This window comes from Colletotrichum costaricense (genome assembly GCF_030867565.1).
Source record: "Colletotrichum costaricense strain IMI 309622 chromosome Unknown Scaffold_1.1, whole genome shotgun sequence".
NCBI lineage: Eukaryota > Fungi > Ascomycota > Sordariomycetes > Glomerellales > Glomerellaceae > Colletotrichum > Colletotrichum costaricense.
Window position 1 is genome coordinate 2,418,131 of NW_026848230.1, and position 25,829 is coordinate 2,443,959.

The following is a 25,829-nucleotide window of genomic DNA, read 5'->3' on the forward strand; positions in this document are numbered from 1 at the left end:
GACCAGCCGGGCTCTTTGTCCACCCGGATAATGAGCCGCGAAGCAGCCAGATCTTGACGTAGAATGTCCTCTATCAGATCTCAAGTCTGACTGCTCTTCGCGCAGTACAAGGAACACCCAAGTACTAGACCAGAAACCGAACTGGGATGAATGCTGCTGATGCGCGAGGCGCGGCGACGGAGCTCCTTAGACTAGCTTAGAATGCAAGTTGATAGACCATCCGACAAAGCCCCAAGTTCCTTTTCAAAACCGATATATCGAGTTGTGGATTGCTCTATCGTCGATCTTGGTGTCCGGAGAACTGCTTCGACGATTCAGGAAATTCGCTGCTGGTTGGCCGGGTGAAGGAGTAAACAGTGGGATAGAATATAAGGCAGACAATAGAACTGGCGATATGGCGTGGTATATTGAAATTGAAAGGGTGAGAAAATGAAAATAAGATTAGAAGTGAGCGTTTCTTTGTTTGGTTGTTTAGAAGGATCAATGTTGGACTTCAGCTCTTCGAGTTGTCAATCGTCTTCAGATTGGATTTGACGATAATGCTGTGGTACGGCAGTCGTCAGTTGGGTGGCCAACTCGAAAAGTGGGTGGTTGGGAGCCTTTGCAACTCCTGGGTGTGGGCGATGTTTGGTGAGGCCCAGTTAAGAAACGACTTGGTCGCCAGGTTTACTACTTGTTCAGCAAGCCAAAATGAATGCAAATAAAATTATGAAGCATGTATTTAAAGATTTGGGTATCCAGATGAATGTGCGTCACCCAGGACAACATTTCCTACGCCATTCGTGATGCCAAACGCCGTCTTGAAAACCAGCCGGTAAAGTACTCACTAACGCTAGATAACGACGTTGGCCACCATCTAGAGAAGATTGAGCTCTCGTTCGCTCATCAGACCCCTGCAGTCCCACGGCAATTACCATTGGCCCTAGGTTGTTGGCCCCTGAAACTCCTTTTCTACCCCCTGTCTAAGCTATGTCTCCCATATCTTTTTACAACATTTTGCAGAATTTACACCGCTGCTATGCGGGACGTCTCCGTACATATCGGTAGATCGTGAACCCAAATAACCATCTTACATTGGAAGAGCAGGCAATCGAGATGGCTGCGATTTATCGTAATTCCTTGCCAAAGGGGCTAGAGGTTCTTCGGCCGGCCGGACTGGACCTGCCACTGACGTGCTCGGGCAAAGGAGGCTTGTAGACCCCGTTAGGGTACTGAGGATACTGGGACATGGGGTGCTCCTTGATCTCACCCTTCTCGCCATCTCCGTACATGAGATACTGGACACCGAGGAACGAGTCGCATCCAGCCTGGAACATGCCGCACAGCTTAAAAGCCCAGGGGATCTCCGTCGTCGACGTGAAGAACCAGAACATCTTCATAGCGTCACCAATCAGCCAGCTCGCCAGCACGGAGAAGCGGAAGCCCTTGCAAGACTTGGACCGCGAGTTGGAGAAGATCTGGGGCAGGGGCAGCGTCGCCTCGACCGAGAGACCAATGTAGCCGATGAGCATCGAGTAGGTTTGGTATACGGGTCGCACGGGCGCGAGGAGCAGTTCGCAGACGGTCAAGCCGATGAAGAGATAGAGGAGGAATTGCCAGTACCTATGGCAGCTGTCAGTCGTAGCACAGGATGCGCTGCGCAAGGCGAGAGACTCACGGCTTGGGTGACCTCCACTGCCAGAAGTGGTAGGGCCTTTGTGCGCCGAACACAGGACCGTCGTTGACGTTGGCGAACGGCGTCGCGGCCTCTCCTCCTTTGGCCGATGGCGGCAAGCGGTGGTCCAGAGCAATCTTGAGCAAGATGACTTGCATAACAATCATGAGGAGGGCCTGAATGAGCAAGGCAGTATCGAATCGCGCGCCGGGCCAGTAGAAGATCCTGCGTGAATGCGAATTGTGTCAGCTTACTTGGGAAGAGACGGGGCAGATACGCTCCACGTACTTCAACAGAGAGGCTACCAGCATAATCAGCGGGATGTCGAGAGAGAAGCCTGCGCTGGACTTGTTCTTGTGCATCGACAGGGCTTGGTCGCTATAGGAGAGAACTGGCGACATGATGAGGAAGATGGGGGCTAGATAGCCCGCAAAGGACGTTAACCAGCGCATGATTGCGGCGGTTGAGGATGCGAATGCTGCGGCGCGCAAGATGTTGGAGCGAAATGGAGCAAAGTCAGGAGCACAAGACAAGTTGGATGAGGTTGGCAGGAAAGGGGAACCGGACCAAGTCGTCCCAAGAATCGACGGACGCGTCAAAAGGAAAAGAAGTGACGAAGCGGAGCGCGGCGGGCGGGCAATCGCAGAGTTGTCGAGGCCGATCTAAGAAATTGGAGAATGGAAGATGGGTATTGCTATAAGGGGAGCCAATCAGTCCGGAAGCTAAGATAGGTATGGGCTTTCCAGTGTTCCCACCAGTGAAGCGAATTGCTTGTTTTTTTTGCTGACGTCGCCTTTGACCTCTTGCCAAATGTCCCGAGTGCCCTTTTCTCTACGGCAATCCAATGCTCCGTACCTGAGAAGGTAGAGCCTGAGTGGCAGTGACAGGGTTCAGCACCTGGGCGGGAGTGGAGGACGCGGGCGGAAGAGCAGGAAAGTGATGAAGTGCCGCCAGCTGACGGCCATTTAGTCGCACGGAGAGGTGGGAGGGTCCCGGCGTCCCGAAAGTTTGGGCGATCTTACAGCGGGACTCGCAGTGGAAAGGTCACGCTCGACCTGAAGTTCTGAACAACCTTACCTTACGGATACACCTTCGTGCCTACCAAACCTGATGATCTATTGCGCTACGACAGGACGGGCACGCTAGATTTGTCCTTGCTGCCACAAGTCTTGGTAGACCTGAGTACTGTTGCAGATTGTGATGGACCTGAGTTCGGCATCATCGGATGGAAATTTTGCGATGGCAGGCCTGAGCATGAACGACTGGCTTCCTCGCTGTGCTCGGGTTGGCCCTCGGTCATGCATCCCAAGTCGACCCATGATTCGACACATGCTCCGACCAGTGATGGGTCTCGAGAGTCGAAGAAGTGAAGCACTAGTCACGACGTCTCTGGGATAGTTCTTGTTCGTCCTCACCGACCTCTTCTCCCATCTGTGTCTGTCTGGATTTATTTTGGGCCGCCTCTTTCCGCTTGACCCCACCAGCCACACCCAGACCGACGCACTAGCCACATACATAGCAACAACTTGGAACCTGGAAGACACAAAGGCTCCGACAGCGGGCACACTCACCACTTCAACAGTGAGGAGGGCCTACCTATGTGGGTACGAGTACACAATAGAAAGAGGTCACCAGCCACGATTCATGCGCCCCTGACTCCCGGACGTGGACCTCGTCAAGCAGCAACATTTGTAGTTTGAAGGCAGTGACAGTGACATTTGTCGCGGTGAATGCGCAAAATGCGGGAGAGCCACTCCACCGCCACAAAATAAGTCTAGTGCCCCGCGCCTCCAGTCGACGAGAGAAAAAAAAAAGTCACCAACGCCTCCGATTTTCATTATCGGCCGCCTATCTGCAGCTGCCCCACCAAAATTTCAAAATCACCCCGCCATCTCGGAGCGGAAGACTCACAAGATGCCGCCGCCTAAAAACTTATCTCTATCGCCAACCCGACATCCACGAACGCCGGGCGAGACTTCCTTTTTGATCGAAGGCCGCTCTCCGTGTCCTACGCCCACTGTAGGCAGAATGGAGTTTCTCACCCTCGTTGGCCAGGAGGCCTACACCACCAAGCAGGCCGAAGAGCTCAAGACGCGCATCAACAAGCTCGACGCTGCGTCAAACAAGGTCGTCAGCGTTGCCGGCATCTGGGTCTACTACGTTCACCTCAAGAACAGTGACAACAACCTCATTGTCCAGCAAAAGCTGACAAAATGGCTCGGCCTGCCCGACCAGACAATCGCTCAGATTGCCGCCAACACTGATATCCAGAAAACTTACTACATTACCCCGCGGAACATCTCGCCTTGGTCTTCAAAGGGAACCAGCATCACTCACGTCTGCGGTCTCGCAGACAACATCGACCGTATCGAGCGCGGCAGGGCCATCACCCTCACCTTTGAGAACCCCGTCTCTGAAGATGAGATCGCCTTCAAGGATGTCGTCTACGACCGTATGACTGAGACAATTGGCCTGTCGCGCCCCGATCTTTCCGCCATGTTTATTGAGGGCCAGCGATTCCCATTGGAGATTGTCGACATTCTGGGTGACGATGTTCAGAACGCCGATGCCGCAAAGGCTGTTGAGACTCTCAAGTCGTACAACAAGCAATTCGGCCTGGCTCTCGACGACTCTGAGATTGAGTACCTCGTCCAGGTCTTCAAGAACCTTGGACGCAACCCCCACGATGTGGAGCTTTTCATGTTCGCTCAGGTCAACTCGGAGCACTGCCGCCACAAGCAGTTCAACGCCAACTGGACCATTGATCAGCAGCGCATGGGCAAGAGTCTCTTCGAGATGATCAAGAACACCCACAAGTCCAACCCCGAGTACACAGTCTCCGCCTACAGCGACAACGCCGCCGTTCTCCAGGGTGAGACTGCCAGCTTCTGGGCCCCCGATTACTCCACCGGCAGCTGGAAGCTCACCAAGGAGGTCGTCCACGTCCTCGTCAAGGTTGAGACACACAACCACCCCACCGCTATTTCACCTTTCCCTGGTGCCGCCACTGGTGCCGGAGGTGAGATTCGTGATGAAGGTGCCGTCGGCAGAGGCTCTGCTCCCAAGGCCGGTCTCTGTGGTTTCTGGGTCTCTGACCTGTTGATCCCGGACGAGAAGGCCCCTTGGGAGGTTGATCTGGGTAAGCCCGCTCATTTCGCTAGCAGTCTCGATATCATGCTCGAGGCCCCTATCGGTAGCGCTCGCTTCAACAACGAGTTCGGAAGACCTTGCCTTCTCGGCTGCTTCCGCACTCTCCTGACCAACGTCGGCAAGGAGGAGTCCCCAGAGTGGCGCGGATACCACAAGCCTATCATGATTGCTGGTGGTGTTGGAACAGTCCGTCCTCAACACGCCCTCAAGGAGCTCGGTGACGTCCACGACGGTGCCCATGCCATCGTTCTCGGCGGTCCTGCTATGCTCATCGGTCTCGGTGGAGGAGCTGCCTCCTCCAACGACTCCAGCGAGGCCACTGCCGAGCTCGACTTCGCCAGTGTCCAGCGCGGCAACCCTGAGATGGAGCGCCGCGCCCAAATGGTCATCGACACCTGCGCCGCTCTCGGCGACCAGAACCCCATTGCCATGATCCACGATGTCGGTGCTGGTGGTCTGTCCAACGCTCTCCCCGAGCTCGTCAAGGATGCTGGCTTCGGCGGCAAGTTCGAGCTGCGTCAGGTTCACAGCGCGGACAGCAGCTTGAGCCCCTTGCAAATTTGGTGCAATGAGGCCCAGGAGCGTTACGTCCTGCTCGTCAATAAGGAGAATATTAACCGTTTCGTCAGCATCTGCCGTGAGTCCCTCTCTACCATGTCTGCACAGCTGTTGTATCATGCTAATCCGCACTCCAGGTCGTGAGCGATGCCCCTTTTCCGACGTGGGAACCGTTGCCGCCCAGGACGCACAAGGCAACGCCAAGTTGACTCTCAGTGACCGCGACTCACCCGAGCAGCCGATGCCCATTGACCTGCCTTTCAACGCCCTCTTCCCTCCCGGCCGCCGTCTTGAGCGTGTCGTCGAGTCCCGCAGATTGGACCTCCCCGCATTCAACGCTGCTGAGGCCCTCGCTGCCGCCGGTGCCGCTGAGGCCACCAACACCGCCGGCCTCATCACCGCCGCCACTGAGCGCGTGTTCCGCATGCCCGCCGTCGGCTCCAAGTCATTCCTCATCACGATTGGTGACAGAACCGTCGGAGGTCTGTCCATCCGTGACCAGATGGTCGGTCCCTGGCAGACTCCCGTCGCCGACTGCGCCGTCACGGCAACCTCATTCAGTCTTGACTCTAAGACTCGCACTGGTGAAGTCATGGCCATGGGCGAAAAGCCCCAGTTGGCTCTCATTTCTCCCGCAGCGTCGGCTCGCATGGCCGTCGCCGAGAGTCTGCTCAACCTCGGCGCTGCTGACATCCTGGGCCGCCTCGACCGTGTGAAGCTGTCAGCCAACTGGATGGCCGCCGTCAACCACCCTGGCGAAGGTGCCGGTCTCTATGAGGCCGTCCAAGCCATTGGTATGGAGCTGTGCCCTCAGCTCAAGATCTCTATCCCCGTCGGCAAGGACTCTACCTCCATGAAAGCATCGTGGAAGGACCGCGAGTCTGGCGAGGCAAAGAGCGTCACAGCACCCATGTCCGTCATCATCACGGCCGTCACCGTCGTCGAGGACGTCCGCAACACATGGACCCCTCAGCTGCGCCGCGTCGAAGACGTCGGTGAGACGATTCTTATCTACGTCGACCTCGCCGAGGCCAAGAAGGCCATGGGCGGCTCCGCCCTGGCGCAATCATTGGGACAGATGGGCAACGAGGCACCGGACGTGCGCAACGTGGATCTCATTACGGACTACTTTGATGCTCTGCAGCAACTACACAAGAGCGGCGTCGTTCTCGCCTACCACGACGTCTCGGACGGCGGTCTCCTGACCACCGTCGCCGAGATGATGTTCGCCGGCCGTTGCGGCGCCGACCTCATGCTCGACGGCATCGCCAAGTCCGGCTCCCCCAACGACATTCTCGAGGCCCTCTTCCACGAGGAGCTCGGGGCCGTCTTCCAGGTCCGCAAGGAGGACGAGACCAACTTCAAGCGCTGCTTCGCCACTTGCGGTCCTCCTCCCGGCCTCGTCCGCACGTTCGGTGTCGTCCAGCCCAAGGGCAACCAGACCCTCAACATCCGCTACGGCGGCCACACCCCCATCGTCAGCCTTGACCGCGCCGAGATGCAACAGTGGTGGTCGAGGACGTCGTACGCCATGCAGAGGGAGAGAGACAACCCGGCGTGCGCAGATAGCGAGTACGCCATCGTCTCCGACTCGGCCGACCCCGGTCTGTCGTACAACCTTACCTTCTCTCCGTCAGAGAACATCATGCCCCTGACGGCCTCCCTCGGCAGCCTCCTCCGCAAGGCACCTCGCGTCGCCATCCTGCGTGAGGTCGGCGTCAACAGTCACAAGGAGATGGCCTTTGCCTTCAAGGCCGCCGGATTTGACCCCATCGATGTTCACATGTCCGACGTCCTCGCAGGCCGCTCACTCGCCGACTTTGTCGGTGTTGCGGCCGGCGGTGGCTTCTCCTACGGCGACGTCTTTGGCGCCGGCGTTGGTTGGGCCCAGTCCATCCTCGAGCATAAGCACGCCCGCCAGGAGTTTGAAAACTTCTTCAAGAGACCCGACACCTTCGCCCTGGGCGTCTGCAACGGCTGCCAGATGATTACCCGTCTCAAGGAGTTGATCCCGGGTACCGAGAACTGGCCCACGTTCGTCGAGAACGCCAGCAGGCAGTTCGAGGCGCGCTTCGCCATGGTCAAGATTGACGAGTCCCGCGCCGCCACGCCCTCCGTCTTCCTCCACGGCATGGACGGCTCGTCCTTCCCCATCGCCGTCTCCCACGGCGAGGGTCGCGCCTCCTTCTCCAACCCCAACGCCCTCGAGGACCTGAGCGGCGAGGGCCTCGTGCCTCTCCGCTACGTCGACAACCGCCTCAAGGTCGCGGAGCCGGAAGCCTACCCGTACAACCCGAATGGCAGCCCTGGCGGCGTGGCTGGCGTCAGGAGCAGGGACGGCAGGGTCTTTGCCCTCATGCCCCATCCCGAGCGGACCATCATGGCGGACGTCGGCAGCTACGTCCCCACGGAGCAGGTCGAGGGTTGGGGAGAGTTCGGCCCGTGGGTCAGGATGTTCAAGAGCGCCAGACGCTGGGTGGGCTGATTTTTTCTGCTTCTTTTTTTCCCAAACACTTTGCATCAACCTTGTTCCCCATGTCTGCCTGCCTACCTTGACACCGGCTATTCTATGCCTATGAGCAGGGGGGTGGTTCAGAAGGGGAGAGGGGGTTTTCACGTTTCCGGTAACAACCAACAAGAATGGTAAAATGAGACAGAAAAGGACAGAGAGAAAAAAAAAAGGGAGGTGTGGATTTAGCATTCGGGTACAGCAGCAGCAGCAGTAGCAGCATCACTGACGGAGGAATGGGATATGAAAGCGGATTAGACAAAATCACACAAAAAAAAATCAAACCTTTTTTTGTTTTTCCACCAGGAGGGGCGGGTTGGCTTTTTCATTGGTACTAAAACAAAGACTACAAATATACACATACACAATGGCTTGGGATTGGGAGGGAAGGGAAGGGACGGAAAGGGTAGGGGGCAAAGGGGAAATGGAATAGTATTGAGGAAAGAAAGTGAGAGGGCAAGGGAAGATCGAGAAGTCCCGTCTATCCTGTCTATCCTGTCTATAGCTTTTTTGGCTTCATCGACCATAACTTTCTTTCGAGTTTCCTTTCTTTCGTCAACTTTGGTGATTGACATGTGTACGCTCTGTTCATCTCGTTCCTCTTTCCTCCTTGACTGACGTGTGTATTCTACTCGTCTCAGCAGGAACAAGGCCACAAAACTGTCGGGTACTTGAACGAAAGGTAACGAAGGGGAGAGAGTGTGTGAGAGACAGAGAAAAAGGCCCGAAGTTCCTTCCTGCTTGCCTTACCTGCTTCCGGCCTCAGCTATGCAGCAGGGCGAGGAGGGAAAACAGAAAGGGGCTTAGTAGCCAATCTCTTCACTCAGGTCGATCTACAAATGAAACAGGATGGACGTAGGTATCCTCGTCTTCTAGTTCTCTAGGCTTGCTCAAATGGAGGAAGATAGACATGTCTGGGGGAGACAGGCACATCATGCAGAGTCCATCGAGGGGGTTGATGGACGTGTACGTTTGTCTCCGGGGCCTACGCCTATCCCTCTCAACGGTCAAATATATTGACTACATGCAAGCACAGTTGGAGCAATTAATAGTTGCCGGTACATACTTTCCAGATGAACGCCAAACTACGTGTAGGTGCGTCTATATACGTACTGACCACTCCATCGCCGTTTCTACTCACCCATGTCCCTTATCTCGCACTGAAGAACTGGAGAAAAAGGAAGTAAAGCGTGGCAGAGAGAGGGGAGGAGGAGGAGGAGGAGGAGGAGGAGGAGGAGCAGCAATGACGACACCAGAGGGACTTCGTGCAACAGTGCAGATTGGTAGATGCAGCGAACATGCGGCCTCCTTCATCCTTCGTTCCATGACGCCTGCGCCGCAGACCCGGTGAAGGGGGGATGGAAAGGGAAAGGGAGATTACATTCGGGCCATCTGTATCGTCCTTGACCCTCATCCTCCTCCGCCTCCCCATCCCCTCCCTGTATCCGTATGTCGTTCCCGTATGTGGGCTGCTCCTTCTGCTGCGTTCGGCTAGGAGGGCCAAGTAACCTGCCAGCCTGCCTGCCGGAGAAGGAGGATAGTAAACAGAGACAGAGAGGGATGGGATTTGAGGAGGGAGGAGGAAAGGAAGGAAGGAAGGAGTGGTGCCTCACAGATTTGCGTGGCACTTTCGCTCACCGTCCTGCATTCGGTGAGATTCATATGCCTCCCTCCTCGGGAATCTATCTCACGGAAAGGATTCCCTCGCGCCGTGGACAAGAAGACAGCAAACGACGCAGAGACCAGTCATCTCCCAATCGTTCCGTACCAGTCAGAAAGCGAGCAAAAACCCAATCAACTGTGCCTCTCAGTCGCTCCTCCACTGCCCAGCTTTACGTACGAGATTTGGAACGAATTCCTCCTCGCCTCGGTAACCTGTCCCGATCGAGCTTGCCACAAAGATTGTGCTCCGCGGCCCGGTCTCCTTCTTCCCCCTTTGGACGGGGCGCTGTCTCTCCAACATATGTCCTGGCATATACTAGGACATATGCCAGGTGCTTGTTCGAGATGGGCCATCCAGCGCCTTGGACGAAGGGCGTCCCAACTGTACGGATCGGGCCCACTGGACGAAAAAGATGTGCTCAGACACCGAGAGGCACGCGCCCGCATGCCACTGCGCTTTGCTCGACAGGCGATGCGGGATGCCATCTCCGCCAGCCGATGCCCACATCGCCCTTGCACTGTCTGTGTGAGTGAGTTCGACCCTCGAGACAGAATGGCTGCAGCATAGGGAGTCGAGGGCACCCTCGAGGACTGCCTACTGCATGTACGCGTGCTGCACAGTTGCGGCGAGGTGCACACACACCATGGTTCCCTCTTTGGCAGCCACAGGCTAACAGCCCATCCATCTTGTACAAAGTGTACAAGGCTCCCGGGGCTAAGAAGCGCACACTGACATATCATTGGAAGGGGACAACTTCTGCAATGGTTGCGTTGATATCTTGAGAGGTTCCTGCCGCTTCCTTCCTTCCTTCCATTGAGCTAGTCCAATGCCGCAAAAGGAGAGGGTAGGTAAACTTGGGACGCTCAGTAAGGTCCGCGTCGACAGGTCGGAAAGGCCATCCGCATGGCGGCTGTTGATCGCGATGCAAGGCAGACGCGGGCGTAACATTCGCCCGTCGGCTTCACGAAATTACCCTGTTGGCTGGGAAATTTCCAAAGAGGCGCGACAGGTGCATAAGGTTCATTTTGAGTTGGCCTTCACTCAACGGCCTGCCTAGGATGGTTGGGCTTGCGTGGCTCGTATTAACGCCGGTCTGTTGAGTTGACCGAGGAGGCCTAGCACTGGGGGAGTTGGTCCATCGCTCCCAGTCTGCCCGAGGCGAGAGTTCGTTCACAATCGAGACCGAAGGACCTAGGCAGTTCTGCTGTCCTGTTCCAAGATGCGTGACGTCCTCCCACCGAATGTCTCCCTTGCCTATGTCGCAGGACGTGACCATCATAGATGATAGACATGAAATGTCGGCTAGGCGGAGACTCCTCCAGATTGACGGGGACTAGTGATATCGGAGCCGCAGCTGACTGGGCTCCGTCGTCCCGTAGGCATGGCGTCCACCACTCGGATGGTTCGATGGCCGACTGCCCCCCTTGAGAACCACAGATCATCCGCCAAGGGAAAGAAAGAGAAAGTTCGTGTTGGCAGGACCATCATTTCCCCTCTCCAGCGGTTGCCTCTCTTACTTGTGGCGGGCCGTCGATGGATAGCATAGGAAAGATGGGCAGTTTGGGCCAGTCAAAGGGCTTCAAAGCAGCAAAATCTGAAGAGGCGGCTCCTCCATCGAAATGGCAAGGCAATATGTCCAGTGCCGATAGCCAATCTTGGCAATGGGCCAAAACTTTCTGGCCGTTCATCCCACGGCGCAACGGCACTGGGGTCCCCATCATCGGCCCCGCCTCAAATCCACCAACATCATCTGCATCAGAGAGACCAGGAAGCCCAGGGCCATCCCAGAGCGTGCTTGGGGAAGGAAGCTTTGGCCAGGCACCGTAATTTTCTTTCCTTCTTGATGCGCCGCAAACGGTTGGATGCAGCGTCGGGGTTCCCTTGGCCAGGCGCACAAATGCCAATAAGAACGACTGCCGTGGACAGGGCCCAGGTCCAGATTGCCATGGTGGTGCCATGTTGTAAAGACCCAAGTCCCGAAAGGTTAGACTGATGACCCCTGGCAAGCGTCGCCCGCAGTGCCGCAGCGAGTTAGCCTTACGGATGGACTATACGACGATAACAAATTGGTAATAAGTAACAGACCAATACTTAGTTGCACAAGTACGTTTGTTCCAGAGGAGAAGCACGCGAGAGCGTGCATACTCTGAGTCTCTGGCTGTCGCTCGTGCGGCGTAGACGGATCCATGGACAGCCATCCCATCTCATCGCCGCGTGGGCGGCGCACGCCATACCATAATTGAGGATAGACGGCCCTCTGGCTGGGCGGCAGACCAGCAACAACGCTAGGAAAGTAGGCACGTAGGATGCTGTGATGGCGTCTCTGCAGCTGCTCGTAGTGCTCCTCGTGGCGAGCGATGCGCGAAGAAAGACTTGCTGGATCCTTGGGTTTCAAACAACCTATACAAAGGCTAGCTGCTGGTCAGACCATCTAACGCGCTGAGCGGACGTTGGTCGGCATTAGATGCGATAAACGAACAAATCCCGAAGACGGGGGCTCCGACGTACTCTTCCATCAGAGAGTGAGCTAAGCGCCACATCCGGCTCATTCGGAGCGAATGAAGGGTCCCTTTTCAGCGGCTTTGCGCTATGGACTATTCAGTACGGAGTAGTGTACTGGCCGACTCTCGAGTCTGACGCCTTGCACATAGCAAGTGTACGTACGGCTAGAGTAGACTGAGCTTCGTGAGGGTTCACGGTAGCAGTCCTCTCTCAGCGTCCAGCCACCCCGGCTTGCCAATTCTAAATGAACTACCCGATGCATCGGATATTTGACTCTCGGCTGCGGCCTACCTTCAACATCGTTATTGGCCTAGGATGAAGTGTCCTCAAAACTTGTGAAGTAGTGCTCTGGAGCCCCTCCAGTTGTAGTGGGCGAATATTCGAATGAATGGAAATGGCCATTCTTGGACACTCATGTGTCTACACAGAATCCGTATCTGTATGCGGATATCATGACACCAGGGGCATTAGGGGCGGATGACGGTCTCCCAAGGCCATGGTTTCGTTGGATAAGCTAGCGGTTCGGCTGCTGCGCTATCTGATCTCTGCTCACGCGGTAGGTGGTTTTGGTGCATTCGGTGCGCTCAAACGGGGAACATCGGCTATCCATAAGTTTGATGGAGGCATGGTCGCCCGCGGGAGAACAGTGTCGGTAGCTGTCGAGGACTAAAGTAGCGGCCGGCTGTGTGTCATGTCTAGGATTACTCCCCAGGTGAGCCGGGCTTGTCTTGACAGGTGACCCCCCAGTCCAGCCGTTGGTGTTGGAAAGCTTGGGAACCAGCGCCGGAAGCAAAATTTCCTTCAATCAGGACCACGGAACGATGGCTGGACTTGGAATGGCTCGAATACATATGGGGGCCCACGTCATCCTCAGAAAGGGGGACAACGGCTCCGAAGTGCAGGGCCCGGGGGGTATCATCGCGGCCGGCCTGGGGATCTGCTCTCCAGGATTTCGGTCATAGATTTGGGGGTTTTGGTGTGCAATACCGCGGCTATTCTTAGACGAAGCGGAGAGGCCTTTTTGTAGTGTATGCCTCAGTAAGCTGTTGTCCGCACACGATGTGACGCCAGCTTTTTAACGCAACATCGCATCTCAGTCCTTTCCGAAAGTCGTTTCAAACAAATGGCCCGTTGGTCGTTCATCCGAACTTTGCTCTGGAAATTTCATAAAGAGTGATTTACCCATACAGCTGCCGGTATATTCAAGAAACCCATGGTTTTGTATCGCCAACCTGTCGCCGCTGAGCGCAGCAACAGTTCCAAATCCTTGGCGTAAGACTGGCAGGTCCCTCTCTGGACCTGCAGACGATGAGTAGATTGTAATGTCAGGGACCGCCCGATGCATCACTAAAAGGTGTTGACTGGATAGGTGCCGGACACATGGCTGTAGATACTGCGTAGATTCAGGGAGTGGACGCATGGCAGCCACGCCCGCAAGTGCGTAGGAAAGTCAGACGTAGCCCTCCCTTAGCCTTCGAGATTCGAGCATGGTGGAACATGTAGCTGCTATCAGCGGTGGTAGAAGGCCGCATGGAATGTCGCTCGAGCCTTGAGCAACGGACGGGCCCGTCTATCGTCAGCCACCGGCGTCCAATGCCCAGCGAGCGTTCCAGCCTGACCGAGCTGCGAGTATGGTGAGCCCGTTGTTCCAGCCCCCGAGGCAGACTAGCGATGAGAATTGATATCTCGCACCGCTGCCGCCCACACAAGGGATGTGACTTGGGGGCCGATCAAAGTGGAAGGTCGCTGACCTTGTTCTTGGCCCTCCTCGGTCCCTCTCTCATACGATGTGTGCGCCAACCGCACCAACAGGCCCCGTAATGCCAACATGGCCTGAGCCGCGCCCGTCCTGGGTGATAATCAGCTCCGCAAAGGCGTGGCACTGTGGAGGATGAAGTAATGAGCCCTCCCCCCACAGTACAATTGGCTCGGCCCTTCGCCAGTACTCCGTATCTCAAGTTCCTTTCCATGGACGAGGGCGGTTGTTTAGCGTCCGATCGAGCTGGGGAGCCACTAAGAGTTTGATTCGCTTTGTGAAGCCTCTTTGGGAATATGACCCCAGGGATGCTGAATTCCGCACCGCGATCTGCCCCTCACGTGCCATCCATGAATTGCGCTGGTTACCTCAGTGGCTGAGTTATTGCCCACAGGGTGTAGAGGGTGAAAGACATGACCTCAACATCTCAATTGCCGAGCTGGCTCGGAGCTTAAGATCATGGAATGGTGTGGCAGTGGATGTGCCTAGTTGAGGAAGAGGTCTCGCATTGCCTTTTATCGTACTGTGGAGTCCGTCGACTCGTTACCTTGACGTGCCGGTGCCTTTTGACTTGATGCTGCCTGTCTGCCTGTACGTAGTACACAGTAGCTGAGCCATCTGCCGAATTGGAAGCACCTCTCTCCGCACGTCAGTCGACGGCACACTCTGGATCAGCCTTGTAACGCCAGAGTGTGTGCCGTTCCTTTTGCTTTTCATCAGATATTATTCTGGCGATAAACTTTCTACAGTTGTGACAGCCCTGGTCGTCTTTTCACTGCCGACCTGTCGAGACGGTTACAGTGAACTTTGCCCCTGCTAAGCAGCCACCGGAAGTCAGGCGGAAGTGGGGCGTCGGCGAATTCAGCACCCATGGTCGGCTCGTTCGCGAAGGGGGTGTATGGCCAAGCTTAGTAGGGGCTTTTCGGATGATGCTGACATGTCAGTTTTGTGTACGCTGGGTGTAGGTCGCGGTGATTCCAGCCCGGAACCCACGGTGACTTCTAACCGAGTTTGCGTTTCGAGTAGATGCATGTTGTTGATCAAGGCAGCAAGAAGTGATATTACGATACCGTCGTGCGTTCGAGCTCCGAACAAACGCTCAACGTTGAACGGGCTGATCCCATCTCAGATGATCAGCAGCATACCGTGGTTAATCTCGATGGGTGGTGATGGCGGCATCCCGTTATCCTGCTGCCTAACGACGATGTGGGGAATAACAAGACAGGGTGACAGGAATTTTGGAGAAGCCCTTCCCGGGAAACCGTTCAGCGGCAGCCATTGTCGAAGATTGCCATCGGGATGTCGACCTGAGTTGGGCAGGGTTGGCTGTTGGACGGAGCGCAATGCCGAGTCTAACTAGATCCAACCTCGTTCCACGCAAGGGTATGGCCCTCTGTGATTGAGCGAATACAAAGGACTGAGGAAGGTGAAGCGAAAATATCGTACCCTATTGGAAATATGGGAAAGACAAGCCGTTAGTTCTCCCAAGTGTTGCCTCTATCGTAGCAACCGTTGTACAGGCTAAATTAATCGGCTCAGAATAACCACATAGCTACCGTTTGCTGAAGCGTGGCTCCTTAATCCAGTTCCACTGGAGTTTGTTTGATGGCGCCTGTTGGGGAAAGTCGTGCGTCAAGTTGAATGCCGGCACTGGGACTCAGCATTTCGGAGAGTACTAACTCTCGTGATGACACAGCCATTGGCGGGTTGCTCATGCTAGGCCAAAGGGACTGATCTTAAGTAGCAGCCAACTATGCGGAGTAAGAAAAGTCCCTCTCATCCAGCTTTGCTGCCAGCTGATGGACTTGTGATATGCACCTGCTCAAACCAGCGCAAACTCCAGAACAGGTTTGAACAAAGGATTCGGCCCCTGGAATTATGCAGCAGACAACAAGATGAGCGAGCGCACTCTGCTCCTGATTGCAGGGCAAGGGCAGATGCACCGTTGCGGCGCGGTGTGTGTTGAAGGCCAGTGTCTGCGCGATGTTTCTCTGTCACCACACCTCAGGTAGTTGAGGTGGTTTCAACAAGATGCCTCGTACAACAGGTCCCAGCGCGATGATACCGAGACGTGTACTGGTAAGCGATTCCACGATGAAATGCCACGTTTCCCCCCCGCCATCATCGGCTTGAGTCCGGTGTACTTGATAGTAAGCTATACTTGGCCGGCTTTTGGTCGTGAAACTCATACGTGCGTAACGGAATAGCATGACGGCCGATTGATGGTCCGGCCTGGAGACCAACCGGAAGATAGAATCGGGCTGCAAGCTCGAAAAGGAAGTCGGTCGGTTGTCACGCCTCAAGCCACAGATCGACCTGAATCCTGCAGTAAACCCTGCTTGTTGTGTATGGGATGCGACGTGCGCGCGCAGAAGGTCCGCAGGTTTCTAGAACAGCCAGAGGGACTCCTGGTGGCAGCTAGCGCTGCCCTTTTGCAGCCAATACTGGCATGGTCCTTGCATCGTGTAGGTGATTCCGGCGGCGTTGCAGTGAATGAACAGCTGTCATCCCATCCGCAACGAGTGTCTGTGCAAACGGGTCAAACTCTTACAAGTTACTATCCGTACTTCTGCTTGTGGTCAACACTGAGGTGAGGACGACCTCTCCTCCGAACGATGAACCAGTCATGAGTCACGAACAGCGGCCGCAAGGCGGGCTCTAGTTGTGCCTGGATGGCCAGACGGATAGAATCTTCGATCACCCGCTGTATACGGCGGACCATGTCTTCTTTACCGCAGAAAAATGAGGCGTTGGCTTGAGAACGACCATACTTCCGCATAGAGAAGGAATATTTGCTTCCTGCTCTGTCTATTCGGACCGGAAGCTGTGGGACGGCGTTTATTCCAGAAAACAAAAGTGGTGTATTGGTCGCTGTGGTTGCCTTCTTTGGTTGGGTAATTGCTTGAAACTTGCGGTATTCTAGATGAACGCCTACTCGGGCGGGAGAACCAGCCACTTGCCCCGAGGGGACCAAGTCTAATTTGTCGATCTTGTTAAGAAGGCCCCTGTCAATAGTCGAGAGGGCTGAGGCTTGTCAATGAGAGACCCCTGGACCGACGCATCAATAAGGAATTAGTGATGAAGAACTGCCGTTGCCCCGTCACACCTCTAACAGTGACAGATTCCCACATCCTGGATTGCTGTGTGACCAGTGCTCTCCATGGGCTATGGCCGGCTGCGTAGCATCATAGCTTGCATCGTTAAGAACTGCAGTGGACCGTCATCGATAAGATCGTCATAGAAGCCGGTTGAGCAACATAATATGGCGAACAAATCCTCTGTGGTGATCTGCCGCATAAGCCAAACATCACATTCCTGACCAAGATATTCGATGAGATTCTCTCGAGGAGTGAGTTGCGAGCTTGACAAAATTGTCATCATGGCCTCGGCTCACAGAATGGTCATGCGGTGGGATTTGCGCAGGAATTGATCGAGGATTTTCCCTAGGCTTCGTATAATCGGAACAACAAAAACCGCGGGGCTTTTCGCGAGCGGCCGCCATATGGGTCTGGCAGAAGGAAGAGGAGCCAACTGACGTGACAATTGATGGGTCTGTTCTCGCGCGGCAAAGCCGGTGCATTTCCCTATCAACGGTCTCTCGGCCGGAGGGTGGGCGAGATATGATTCAGGGACTTTTGCGATGCTGTCGAACATGACAAAATATGAGCCCTTCGCCAAGCCTCACTGGAGAGAAGGGGCGGTAGGCGGGGAAAGGCTTCGGGAACACCATCCGTTCCGAGTGATGATGAGCAAGTCAGAATGGTGAAACCGCGGAAACATGACTCGTGAAGGGAGATGTTCAACGAGTGGCGTAATCAACGTGAGTGACCGAGGCGCCCTCGAGCAACGGGCGCAACCCGAGTCTCGGGACTTTGACGAGATTCAGGGTGATATAAGGTGTGGTCTGGTCCATCTCCGGGACTTGTCACGGCATTTTACGAGGCGCTTGGGCGGCTTCTCGAGTGCCGAGGGTGGAGCGGTGCATTGGCAGGCGGGTGCTAGGCGAAAAGAGCCTTAAGCCGTGGTTGCAATAGCCCACAGCGGATCTCGCCCTTTGATCTCGTGCGAGTGAGTGAGCGAGCCCCGGGCGCGGCTGCAAATCCGGTGCTGTCCGGCTTTAAGAAATGTCGAATTCCATGTCGTTCCTCGGCAGACGCCCAGGGCCAAGAATGTTGCGAGGATCAGATTCAGAGGGGACTCCATTTAATCTGGAGCACTAATCAGGCGATTGGGCTGATCGGACTCTCTCGTTTGCCGAATTACGAAGACGAGGTGGGCTAGAGACCTTTCTCAATTTGCAGTGCTCCCGTCGTAACAGCTAGCGTGTAGTGATCCTGGGCGCGGGTGTGGGTGAGGTAGTGTTGTTGGTGCCATGGTGGTCGCGGGTTTGCCGGTGTTGGCGTTGGCGTTGGCGTTGGCGTCGACCGTCGACATGGAGTGACCGCTGAGTGGATGCCAATTGTGCGGTCCACGAACCCAAGCTAGGATATATCGCACCCTTTCAGCGTATTCGTAGGTCGGTCGGGTGAGTGTCGAGACCCATTTCCGGGGGAGGGTTCACAGTGTTTGCGCCTCTGTAGTGTGCTCGTACGGATACGCCATCGATTCGAGCGCATCGAGGGGGTTTCCCTTTTGCCTTTGGTATGGGACCTCCAGACGAGCAGGGCGAACGCCATGGATTTCCATCCATGACAAGCTTGGTATTAGCTCCTTGAAATGCGCATCGGTAAAAGAATGTGCCTCTGTGATCTGTCTGTTGTACGCAGTAGTGGGCTGGCCTAGGCTTTGTCGGACAGGCTCCTGAGCCCTGCAGGCTGAGCGAGCATCGAGGTCTCGGCATAGCTTGGATAAAGGTGGCCCTGAACATGTTGGATGTGTCCTCCGTATTGGAACTTACTGCTCGCGAAAGAGGGCGATGGAGAGCGAAGGAGGGGGAAATTGCCATTGCGGCGTCTTGGACTCGTGGGTCTGGAGACAATACCAAAAGGAGGGGGTATGTCCTGAGGTGCATGCAACCATTTCCAGTCCCTTGGGAATTGCTGTCAGCCAAGGGGGGGGGGGGGGCTAGGCGCCTGGCGCCATGTCTCTCCTTCTTTCTCGAAGCAAGTTGACTAGTAGGGGGGCCGGTATGGGCAAGGGACAGGAGTTGAGCCGAGCGTGGGCAGTCAATTGATCCCGATGAGTGATTGTGCCAGATTTGTGCTGCGTTTGTGGTTATTGGTTTTATGATGTGGGAGATTCTCACCAGATTGAGTATTGATGGAACAGATAGGAAGAGATGTCTTGATGGATCTGCCAGTGGAACTTGTCGTTGGGAATGGGAAAGACACGATGTGGCCTGTGCGGGCAACTCGGGCAGGCAAGCAGTGATGGTTCTTGCCTCAAGTTAAGGTAAGGTATCCGTAAGGTACTTTTTCCGTAGCTAACTTACGTAAGGCAGAGTCCTAGTCCGGCTAGGTACCGAAACTTTCGATCTGCTAGCAAGCAATACCTCATCATCAGGTATGTTACCTTGGCGAAGGAAGGTTGTATACCAACCAGGCGATGCAACAGCACTAAGGTGCACAGAATACGGATAGATCATGTTGTATCTGAAGATTGTGTCGTTATTCCCATCATGACAAGGAAACCGGCACGGGGAGACAAGTAGTGTACGAAAGTTCACAACTGCCGTGCTCTTGCAAAGTTTGAACTCACCGGGCACGTTGGTCTCCACATCGTCAACCGCCGGCCCCCGTGTCCGTACCCGTAGGATGTCCGCAAGGGTAGCAGCGACCGGGGTTTTGGTAGGCAACACTTCATGTTGGTACCTTGCCTTATTACTCTGCATCTGTATTCGTACGGGGACCGTATCCATACTAGGTACCTTGCCTCGAAAACCTAATGGCGTAGCAAAGAACTTTAGCCAAGATTTGTCGGCGCCTTTGAATCCTCATCCTGAGATATTACGTTGCCTTCCTTTCGCGAGTAGGCAGGAACGTTAGTCAAGCCCATGAAGCGAGCGGGAGTCCGCCTCAACTTCTCAAGGGTTTTAGGTAGTATCAAGATACTTTGGGCAAGAAGCACTACAAACCTAACCTAAGGGAGCTTGGGGACTGGGGAGGCGTTCGGGCAACTTGAAAGTTTCCCGTCTCCTTCCTTATCTATCCGTGCCCTACATGTAAGGTAAGTAGATAGGTAGGTGGTTGGTACCTCATGAGCCAGCTTTCCGCAAGCGTCCCCTTCCCCTGCCTGGGTTGAGCTTGGAGGGTTCCTTCCTTCATCCTCCATCCCTCCCTCCTTCCTTGCTCGTCAATGGATCCGAGTGGGAAGCCACCTTCGCCTGCCGGCCCCCCTTCCTGTCGCCAAACCATGCCTCCCGGTTTCACCGACAAATTCCAGAATTCCGGATTTCTTCTTCAGGGATCGAATCTACTTAGGTAGCACTCCACGGATACCTGAGTTAGGTCTTGGGGCAATGTTGAATGCGCAGGCACAGCGGGAACCTGGACGGCCCTTCCCTCTTTTTCTCTTTTATTTCATCTCACGTTCCGAACAGGGCAGGCGCGCAGGGTTGGGGTCCTTGTTTCATGCACTTGCCAATCACTCGTACGGGTACCTCTGTTCTTACACACTCCAAAGAGGTAGGATGTTCCTGCTCCAAGTTGCTCTCTCCTAGACGATTCTTCAACGCGCATTTCTTTTATCAATTTTTTCGTCCTGTTAACTGCCGTCTCCTGCACGTGCACCCCTTGAGTCAGGGTCCTTCCCGCCCGGGTTTGATCTTTCTCCAGTATGACTTATACACTGAGCTATCGAGCCACCGAGCACCAGCTTACCTAGTATCTTACCTAACAGTATCTTCAATCGTTCTTGGGACTCATGGTTGTAACGCCTCGATCATCTCAATAGCCATGTTTTCTTGTCTCAGCCAGAGGCGCTTGAGCTTAACCCAGAATGTCAATCGCGTATCTTGGCAAGTGAGGTAGATAGAAATGCATTACCTAGTATTCGTCGTGGTTTAGCCCAGAACCTAGGCCCTCAACTTGTCTATTGTGTATGCCTTGACTAAATATCGAGACAGTGAGATTCCATGTCAAGGTCCTGAATAAGAGTCGCCCGCGGCTTTACTAAGGGTCACGATCTTGACATACGCTTATTCTGCCAAGAGACACAGAGGGGCCGTGATCCTCTGGCACCCGTGCACTGCCGTGTTAGTGCACAATCATTGTCTTGGGCTAGAGGTGAGATTATTAGCTAGCGGTTATCGAAACCATTACCTCATTGGGACTTAGTTGCAATGTGGGGGCATTTCTGACCAAAGTGGCTGTCGCCGGTCTCACGCCCTTTCTCCTGATATTGAACGATTGAGCACCTCATCGGCGCGCTACTCCGTCCGGACACGTGTGTGGTGTCTCGTTGCTCGACCACTGGAATGGGCTCCCGGTCACTGACGACTTTACCTTACCCGTCTCGCCCGCCCTCAGATCGCACACATGCCCCGGGATTTCCGGTTTCCCGGCTCCGGAGTGAACCTGCACAACTACGGAGTACCCTAGTTCAGACCTTTCATTGTTCTGAATTTTGCCCGGTTGTTGTTGGTCGCTGCCATAGTCTGCTCTGTTTATCAATTTGTATGTCTGAAGAAACTGTAAGGCAACTATCTTTCTGCTGGGTAAAATCCCCTTTCCCGGACAAAATTGTCCTGCGACCTTCATACACCCATAGGGACACACTGTCCATGATCTTGGCTTTAGCGCAAGGAAGAAGTCGGACGTGTAAGTGCAAACGAATATGGTCTCTGTCCTTTCGCGCGTATGGACAAGGAAATACGAACATAGGCAGCCCTCCTTCATGAAGTAACGATGCTGGCTTGGCTAGGCTAGGAGAGGAAAACCTGGACCAGCTGAACGTGAGTCTCGCGTCTGCGGTACTCAGCATTCCGTGCAGGCAGTCTATATGCAGGTTGCTGTCTAGATCGAGTCGGAATATTACCTCGGTCACAAGCGTCCACCACGGATAGGCGAGCATGTGTGGGAGTTCATGTTCGCTTGCTATGCGGTGTTGTATTGCATAAAGCTGGGTTGCGTTGCGGCTGATGCCACTGACTGGAATCAGTCTTCGTGGGTCGCAGATAATACAACATAGTCATGCGCAAGTTTTTTTCTGCGCAATTTTCGTTTCCTCTCTCAGTGGGGTTTTCTGGCCCAAGTCTAGTTGCCTTGAGCAATAAGCTAATAATCGAATGGTAATCGGGTGCAGAATGTCTCAACCTTCAACCAGAGTAAGGTAGGATGGGGTGTGCCCGCTGCACGGCGGCGTTCGGCGGGATCCAAGATACAACTAGAATGGCAATGTCTCTTCCCACATGTCAAATGTTATCCGTACGAATGCCTTCTTGGCAACCCTAGAAACATTTTGATGGACAGGCGTAGGCGTATGCATATACTCAGTCATTACCATGGGTTCTGAACAAAAACCCTTTCTAATAACAAGCATTACGAGCAACCTTTTTTTTTTTTTACCTATCCAGCCCGCAAGCGCGATCCCCATGCTTAAGGTTTGATGCCACCCTACGGGACCTGCAGCTACCCTCTCGGATACCCATACACGGCATCTTCCCCGATGCTTCAGACGGACCAATCGCCCGGCCTGCTGTCATTGCTAGAGCCTAGAGTGTGCTGGGCCACCTGAAGATTGAATTGAGTCTATCCTTACCTTGGTGTGATAGCCTGGGGAAGAGAGAAAAAATTGCACGCGGAGACTCCCTCTGCATTGTGCAAGAGGAAAAGGGGTTGCCTTTCCACCTTCCCCGTCGAGGAGACACCCGCCCCTAGACTGCCTTGGGTGGTAGCTCGCTTAGATGTCTCGTCGCTTGGTACCGCTCGGTACCGCTCGGTACGTACCTCGCACCATCCACATGATGGTTGACTGTGGAAGGTAAGGTACCTTTGTACTGTGGAATTACAATGTACTTTGTAGATGAAGCTGCTTCCTTTACACCTCACCGTTGACATTCAGCTTCTCTCCGAATACCCAGTCGTTCCCACCATCCTCACCGAGCCGAACATGACGAGAGAACCCATACGGGCCTTGGCAGTCCTGATTATCTATCACTCTGCGTAGGGCGAGGACGCTACTCAAGCATCGAGTGGCCTACCTACCTGAAGGCTGATCGCCCATGTCCTCTTCGCTTCGCGCCGCGCCACCCCAGAACTCTCTCACTTGTACGTATCTGATAGGTAGGCACAGAGGTACCTCACTACTTCTCTCTCTGGGCTCTCCCTCTCCCTCTCCCTCTCCCTCTCCTCCGTTTCGGATCCGGGTGCGGTGCCTCATCAACGACAAACCATCGCCTGTCTCAGCCTAGAAACCGAGGGACTTTTCATCCAGGGAAAACTGGGTTGCGTTGGTGCACGTTGACGACACTTGCGTTATTAAGCAGCATTTTCCCTGCACATCACTGCTAATTATCCAAAAGTGCTCCGTCGTCCGACTCTTCAATGCAACGCAACCCCAGAGTAACTGCGGCGTCGACCGGTCCGTTGCGACTCTTTGGAAGCATAACCACATCTGCCAGCCATGCCAACCTCATGCTGTCCAACTGTCAACATGCACTGCACTTGGTTGGCGCTGTCTATGAATACCTACTCCGTACATACCTCGGTGCCGCCACATGTAGTCGCAGAATACGCCGACGCCGCCGAGATGAGGGTCCCAGATGGAATGGAATGCCCTGGGCCTGGTGGCGGCCTTCCTTCTTGCTTACGGGCGGCTTTCCATCATCACCCTAGCCAAGATCTTCCCTCGCCTCGTGCTCGACAGTGCAGACACCAAAAGTTCCTCTCAAGGATTTCTCAACTACGGATACTGTATCTTGCCACTATGAGGCAAATAGGGGGAAATAATGCTCCTATGGCACCTCGTTTACGACTGCAAAACTGCAGAGGCCAAGACCTTCGGCCGGTCCCAATGACGGAGGATCCAACAACGGACGGGCAAGTCGGACTCGGAGCCACGGAAAACTCCCAGCTACCGACATCAAGAACGAATGGGGAGCAATCTATCCGTCCCCAACCGCAAGGATGGATGAACATGGACGCTAAACACTGAAGCGGGCCAGCGGCGCCATCACTAATGATTTTCGTTACGACACACAACCGACAAAGACCAACGACTGGCTCTAGCCTGCCTCTCTTTTCCCCCGGTTTGTTAGCGTCGATGCTACTGCCATTGACGGCTGGCTGGCGGGCTGTTACCGAGCCCGAAAATCACGTCTCGTTCTTGGTCTGTCTCGTCTTGCCAGTTGATCGCCAATCCAAGACTCTGAGAGGCTGCCAAATCCGCCGCCAAGACGAGAGTTTTGTCGGCAGGCACTCATCTTGGCCAAAGGCTCTGTCTGATTGCTGAATACCTATCACTGCGCCTGGCCAGTCATATGGTTGTTATTCTCCATCCTTCCCTCAGCGCTACTCCGAGATATGCGCCTCAGATGTTCTCACAAAATCGAAATTAAGAGAGGATCTATGGGTTTGCAAATTGGCAACGGCCCCTCAGATCATACGATGACACAAGAACGCGAAGAAGAATTCGACTGAAGAATAATAATGGGTGATGTCGTTTGTTACAGCACTTGAAAACACGATACATATGCAGATTTTGTGCATGGTTCGGCAAGCCTCGGTGCGGAATTCCTTCTCTTGAGCTCCATTTTCACGCCGAACTGAGCTACTCTCTGCCCTCGCTGCACGCTGCGCTGCCGGCTGCAGGCCAGCTCAGGTCCGGTCCAGATCTTCGCAGCCCCCGTACCGTCACAGTGTACCCAGGGGGATGGGATCCGCCTAATGAAGACATGCCGGACTCGTCTTATTAGCCTCTGCTATCGCTGCAGGGGATCCAACCTTGTCGTCATGGAGCCCGCAAGGACGTTGTAAGAACTACTTTAGTCCCTCCCAAGACAGGCAGGTAGGTACTTTTGCGCCACAGACTCCCACGCCGGATGGTCAAGTACCTTTTCCTTCTTCTCAGTTCTCACCAGTCCGCCCATTGCTTCATTGCGGTTGATGACCCGGTGTCGTGTCAACTAGAGAAAAGAAGAAGGCCAGCGGACCAGCAACTCTATCCGATGCACAAACTGCACAGCGCTTGGATAAACCCAACTCCCCGACATAATATATCTGTGCTGGGATTGGGCCGATTCACCCAGAGTTCATCCAAAGTCTACCGGACAATCATCAATCATACTTTATCCCTACGAGAATCCGTATGTACTACACGAATATCCTATATGTGTATTGACAAACGCGGCCAACCCAATTACATACCTACTTTGCCTCTTCGTCATTTTCACAATCTCAGGCCTGACGTGATGGGTATCTGTTAGAGACCAAACCCCGCGCGGAGATCCACAGCCACCTCTCTTGGAATGAACCAACAACCGACACACCGTTCTCGTTATTTCCTTTTCTCGCCCGGCAGTCCGAGCCTATCTCGTTACGTCCATGCCGCCATCTGGGCTCATCCTGGGTGGGGCATCATCAGGAAATATTGACCCTCATCGTGCATCCTTCAGACGTCCAACACGCAAAACAACGAAGAATGACACGAAGCACTCGCCGCCGCCGCTGCAGTGCATCGGCCCCGGTTTAGCCAATATCCATAGTCTGGCAATCTTGTCTAGCTTCACGTGTCTTTTGCCTTTTATAATTTGTCTTTACAATGAGCAGAGGCAATTTAAGACATCCGAAACCAAGATGCTCAAGGGAGTCATGAACTTCTTCGTCCTGCTCCGAAAACTATCACTTCTTCTCTTTTGGTCCATATATTCGTGAACACTTCTGCTTGGAGGATTCATGTCCTCATTCCAGTACAAAGTATGGTACTCTCTGTCACGTCGTTGCCAGAATTTGCACCCTCGTCAGACCTTGACCAAGCCTCGCACGTTGTCGCCTTCGCTGCCTCCCCCGTCTTATTCTTCCCGTGCCCCCCTCCCCCCCCCCGGCTTCCAAGGATCCCCAAAGCAAAACCCCCCTACCACCTCTCAATCATCCCTGACCAG

The 25,829-nt window shown here is 54.5% G+C and overlaps 7 protein-coding genes across 7 annotated transcripts; 3 read left to right on the forward strand and 4 right to left on the reverse strand.

Moving 5' to 3' along the window:
• Nucleotides 1-1,106: 1,106 nt before the first annotated feature.
• On the reverse strand, nucleotides 1,107-2,106 carry CCOS01_00863 (uncharacterized protein; the record flags this gene model as incomplete). The annotated part of the gene is made up of 3 exons (XM_060449059.1): nucleotides 1,107-1,602; nucleotides 1,658-1,879; nucleotides 1,943-2,106. The coding sequence occupies 3 exons, from the start codon at nucleotides 2,104-2,106 to the stop codon at nucleotides 1,107-1,109; spliced, it is 882 nt and encodes a 293-aa protein (XP_060320497.1).
• A 1,264-nt stretch (nucleotides 2,107-3,370) lies between these two features.
• CCOS01_00864 (phosphoribosylformylglycinamidine synthase) lies at nucleotides 3,371-7,847 on the forward strand (the record flags this gene model as incomplete). Its single annotated transcript, XM_060449060.1, has 2 exons — nucleotides 3,371-5,441; nucleotides 5,500-7,847. Coding segments are annotated over 2 exons (4,419 nt in total), but the record flags the coding sequence as incomplete, so codon positions are not given.
• Nucleotides 7,848-9,320: 1,473 nt separating this feature from the next.
• On the forward strand, nucleotides 9,321-10,067 carry CCOS01_00865 (uncharacterized protein; the record flags this gene model as incomplete). Its single annotated transcript, XM_060449061.1, has 1 exon — nucleotides 9,321-10,067. One exon carries the CDS (start codon nucleotides 9,321-9,323, stop codon nucleotides 10,065-10,067), a length of 747 nt encoding a protein of 248 aa, XP_060320499.1.
• A 951-nt stretch (nucleotides 10,068-11,018) lies between these two features.
• On the reverse strand, nucleotides 11,019-11,492 carry CCOS01_00866 (uncharacterized protein; the record flags this gene model as incomplete). The annotated part of the gene is made up of 1 exon (XM_060449062.1): nucleotides 11,019-11,492. One exon carries the CDS (start codon nucleotides 11,490-11,492, stop codon nucleotides 11,019-11,021), a length of 474 nt encoding a protein of 157 aa, XP_060320500.1.
• Nucleotides 11,493-11,518: 26 nt separating this feature from the next.
• CCOS01_00867 (uncharacterized protein) lies at nucleotides 11,519-12,083 on the reverse strand (the record flags this gene model as incomplete). Its single annotated transcript, XM_060449063.1, has 2 exons — nucleotides 11,519-11,934; nucleotides 12,014-12,083. 2 exons carry the CDS (start codon nucleotides 12,081-12,083, stop codon nucleotides 11,519-11,521), a joined length of 486 nt encoding a protein of 161 aa, XP_060320501.1.
• A 5,723-nt stretch (nucleotides 12,084-17,806) lies between these two features.
• Nucleotides 17,807-19,376, reverse strand: CCOS01_00868 (uncharacterized protein; the record flags this gene model as incomplete). Its single annotated transcript, XM_060449064.1, has 4 exons — nucleotides 17,807-17,907; nucleotides 18,109-18,290; nucleotides 18,690-18,760; nucleotides 19,284-19,376. The coding sequence occupies 4 exons, from the start codon at nucleotides 19,374-19,376 to the stop codon at nucleotides 17,807-17,809; spliced, it is 447 nt and encodes a 148-aa protein (XP_060320502.1).
• A 5,896-nt stretch (nucleotides 19,377-25,272) lies between these two features.
• On the forward strand, nucleotides 25,273-25,602 carry CCOS01_00869 (uncharacterized protein; the record flags this gene model as incomplete). The annotated part of the gene is made up of 1 exon (XM_060449065.1): nucleotides 25,273-25,602. One exon carries the CDS (start codon nucleotides 25,273-25,275, stop codon nucleotides 25,600-25,602), a length of 330 nt encoding a protein of 109 aa, XP_060320503.1.
• Between the last annotated feature and the right edge of the window lie 227 nt (nucleotides 25,603-25,829).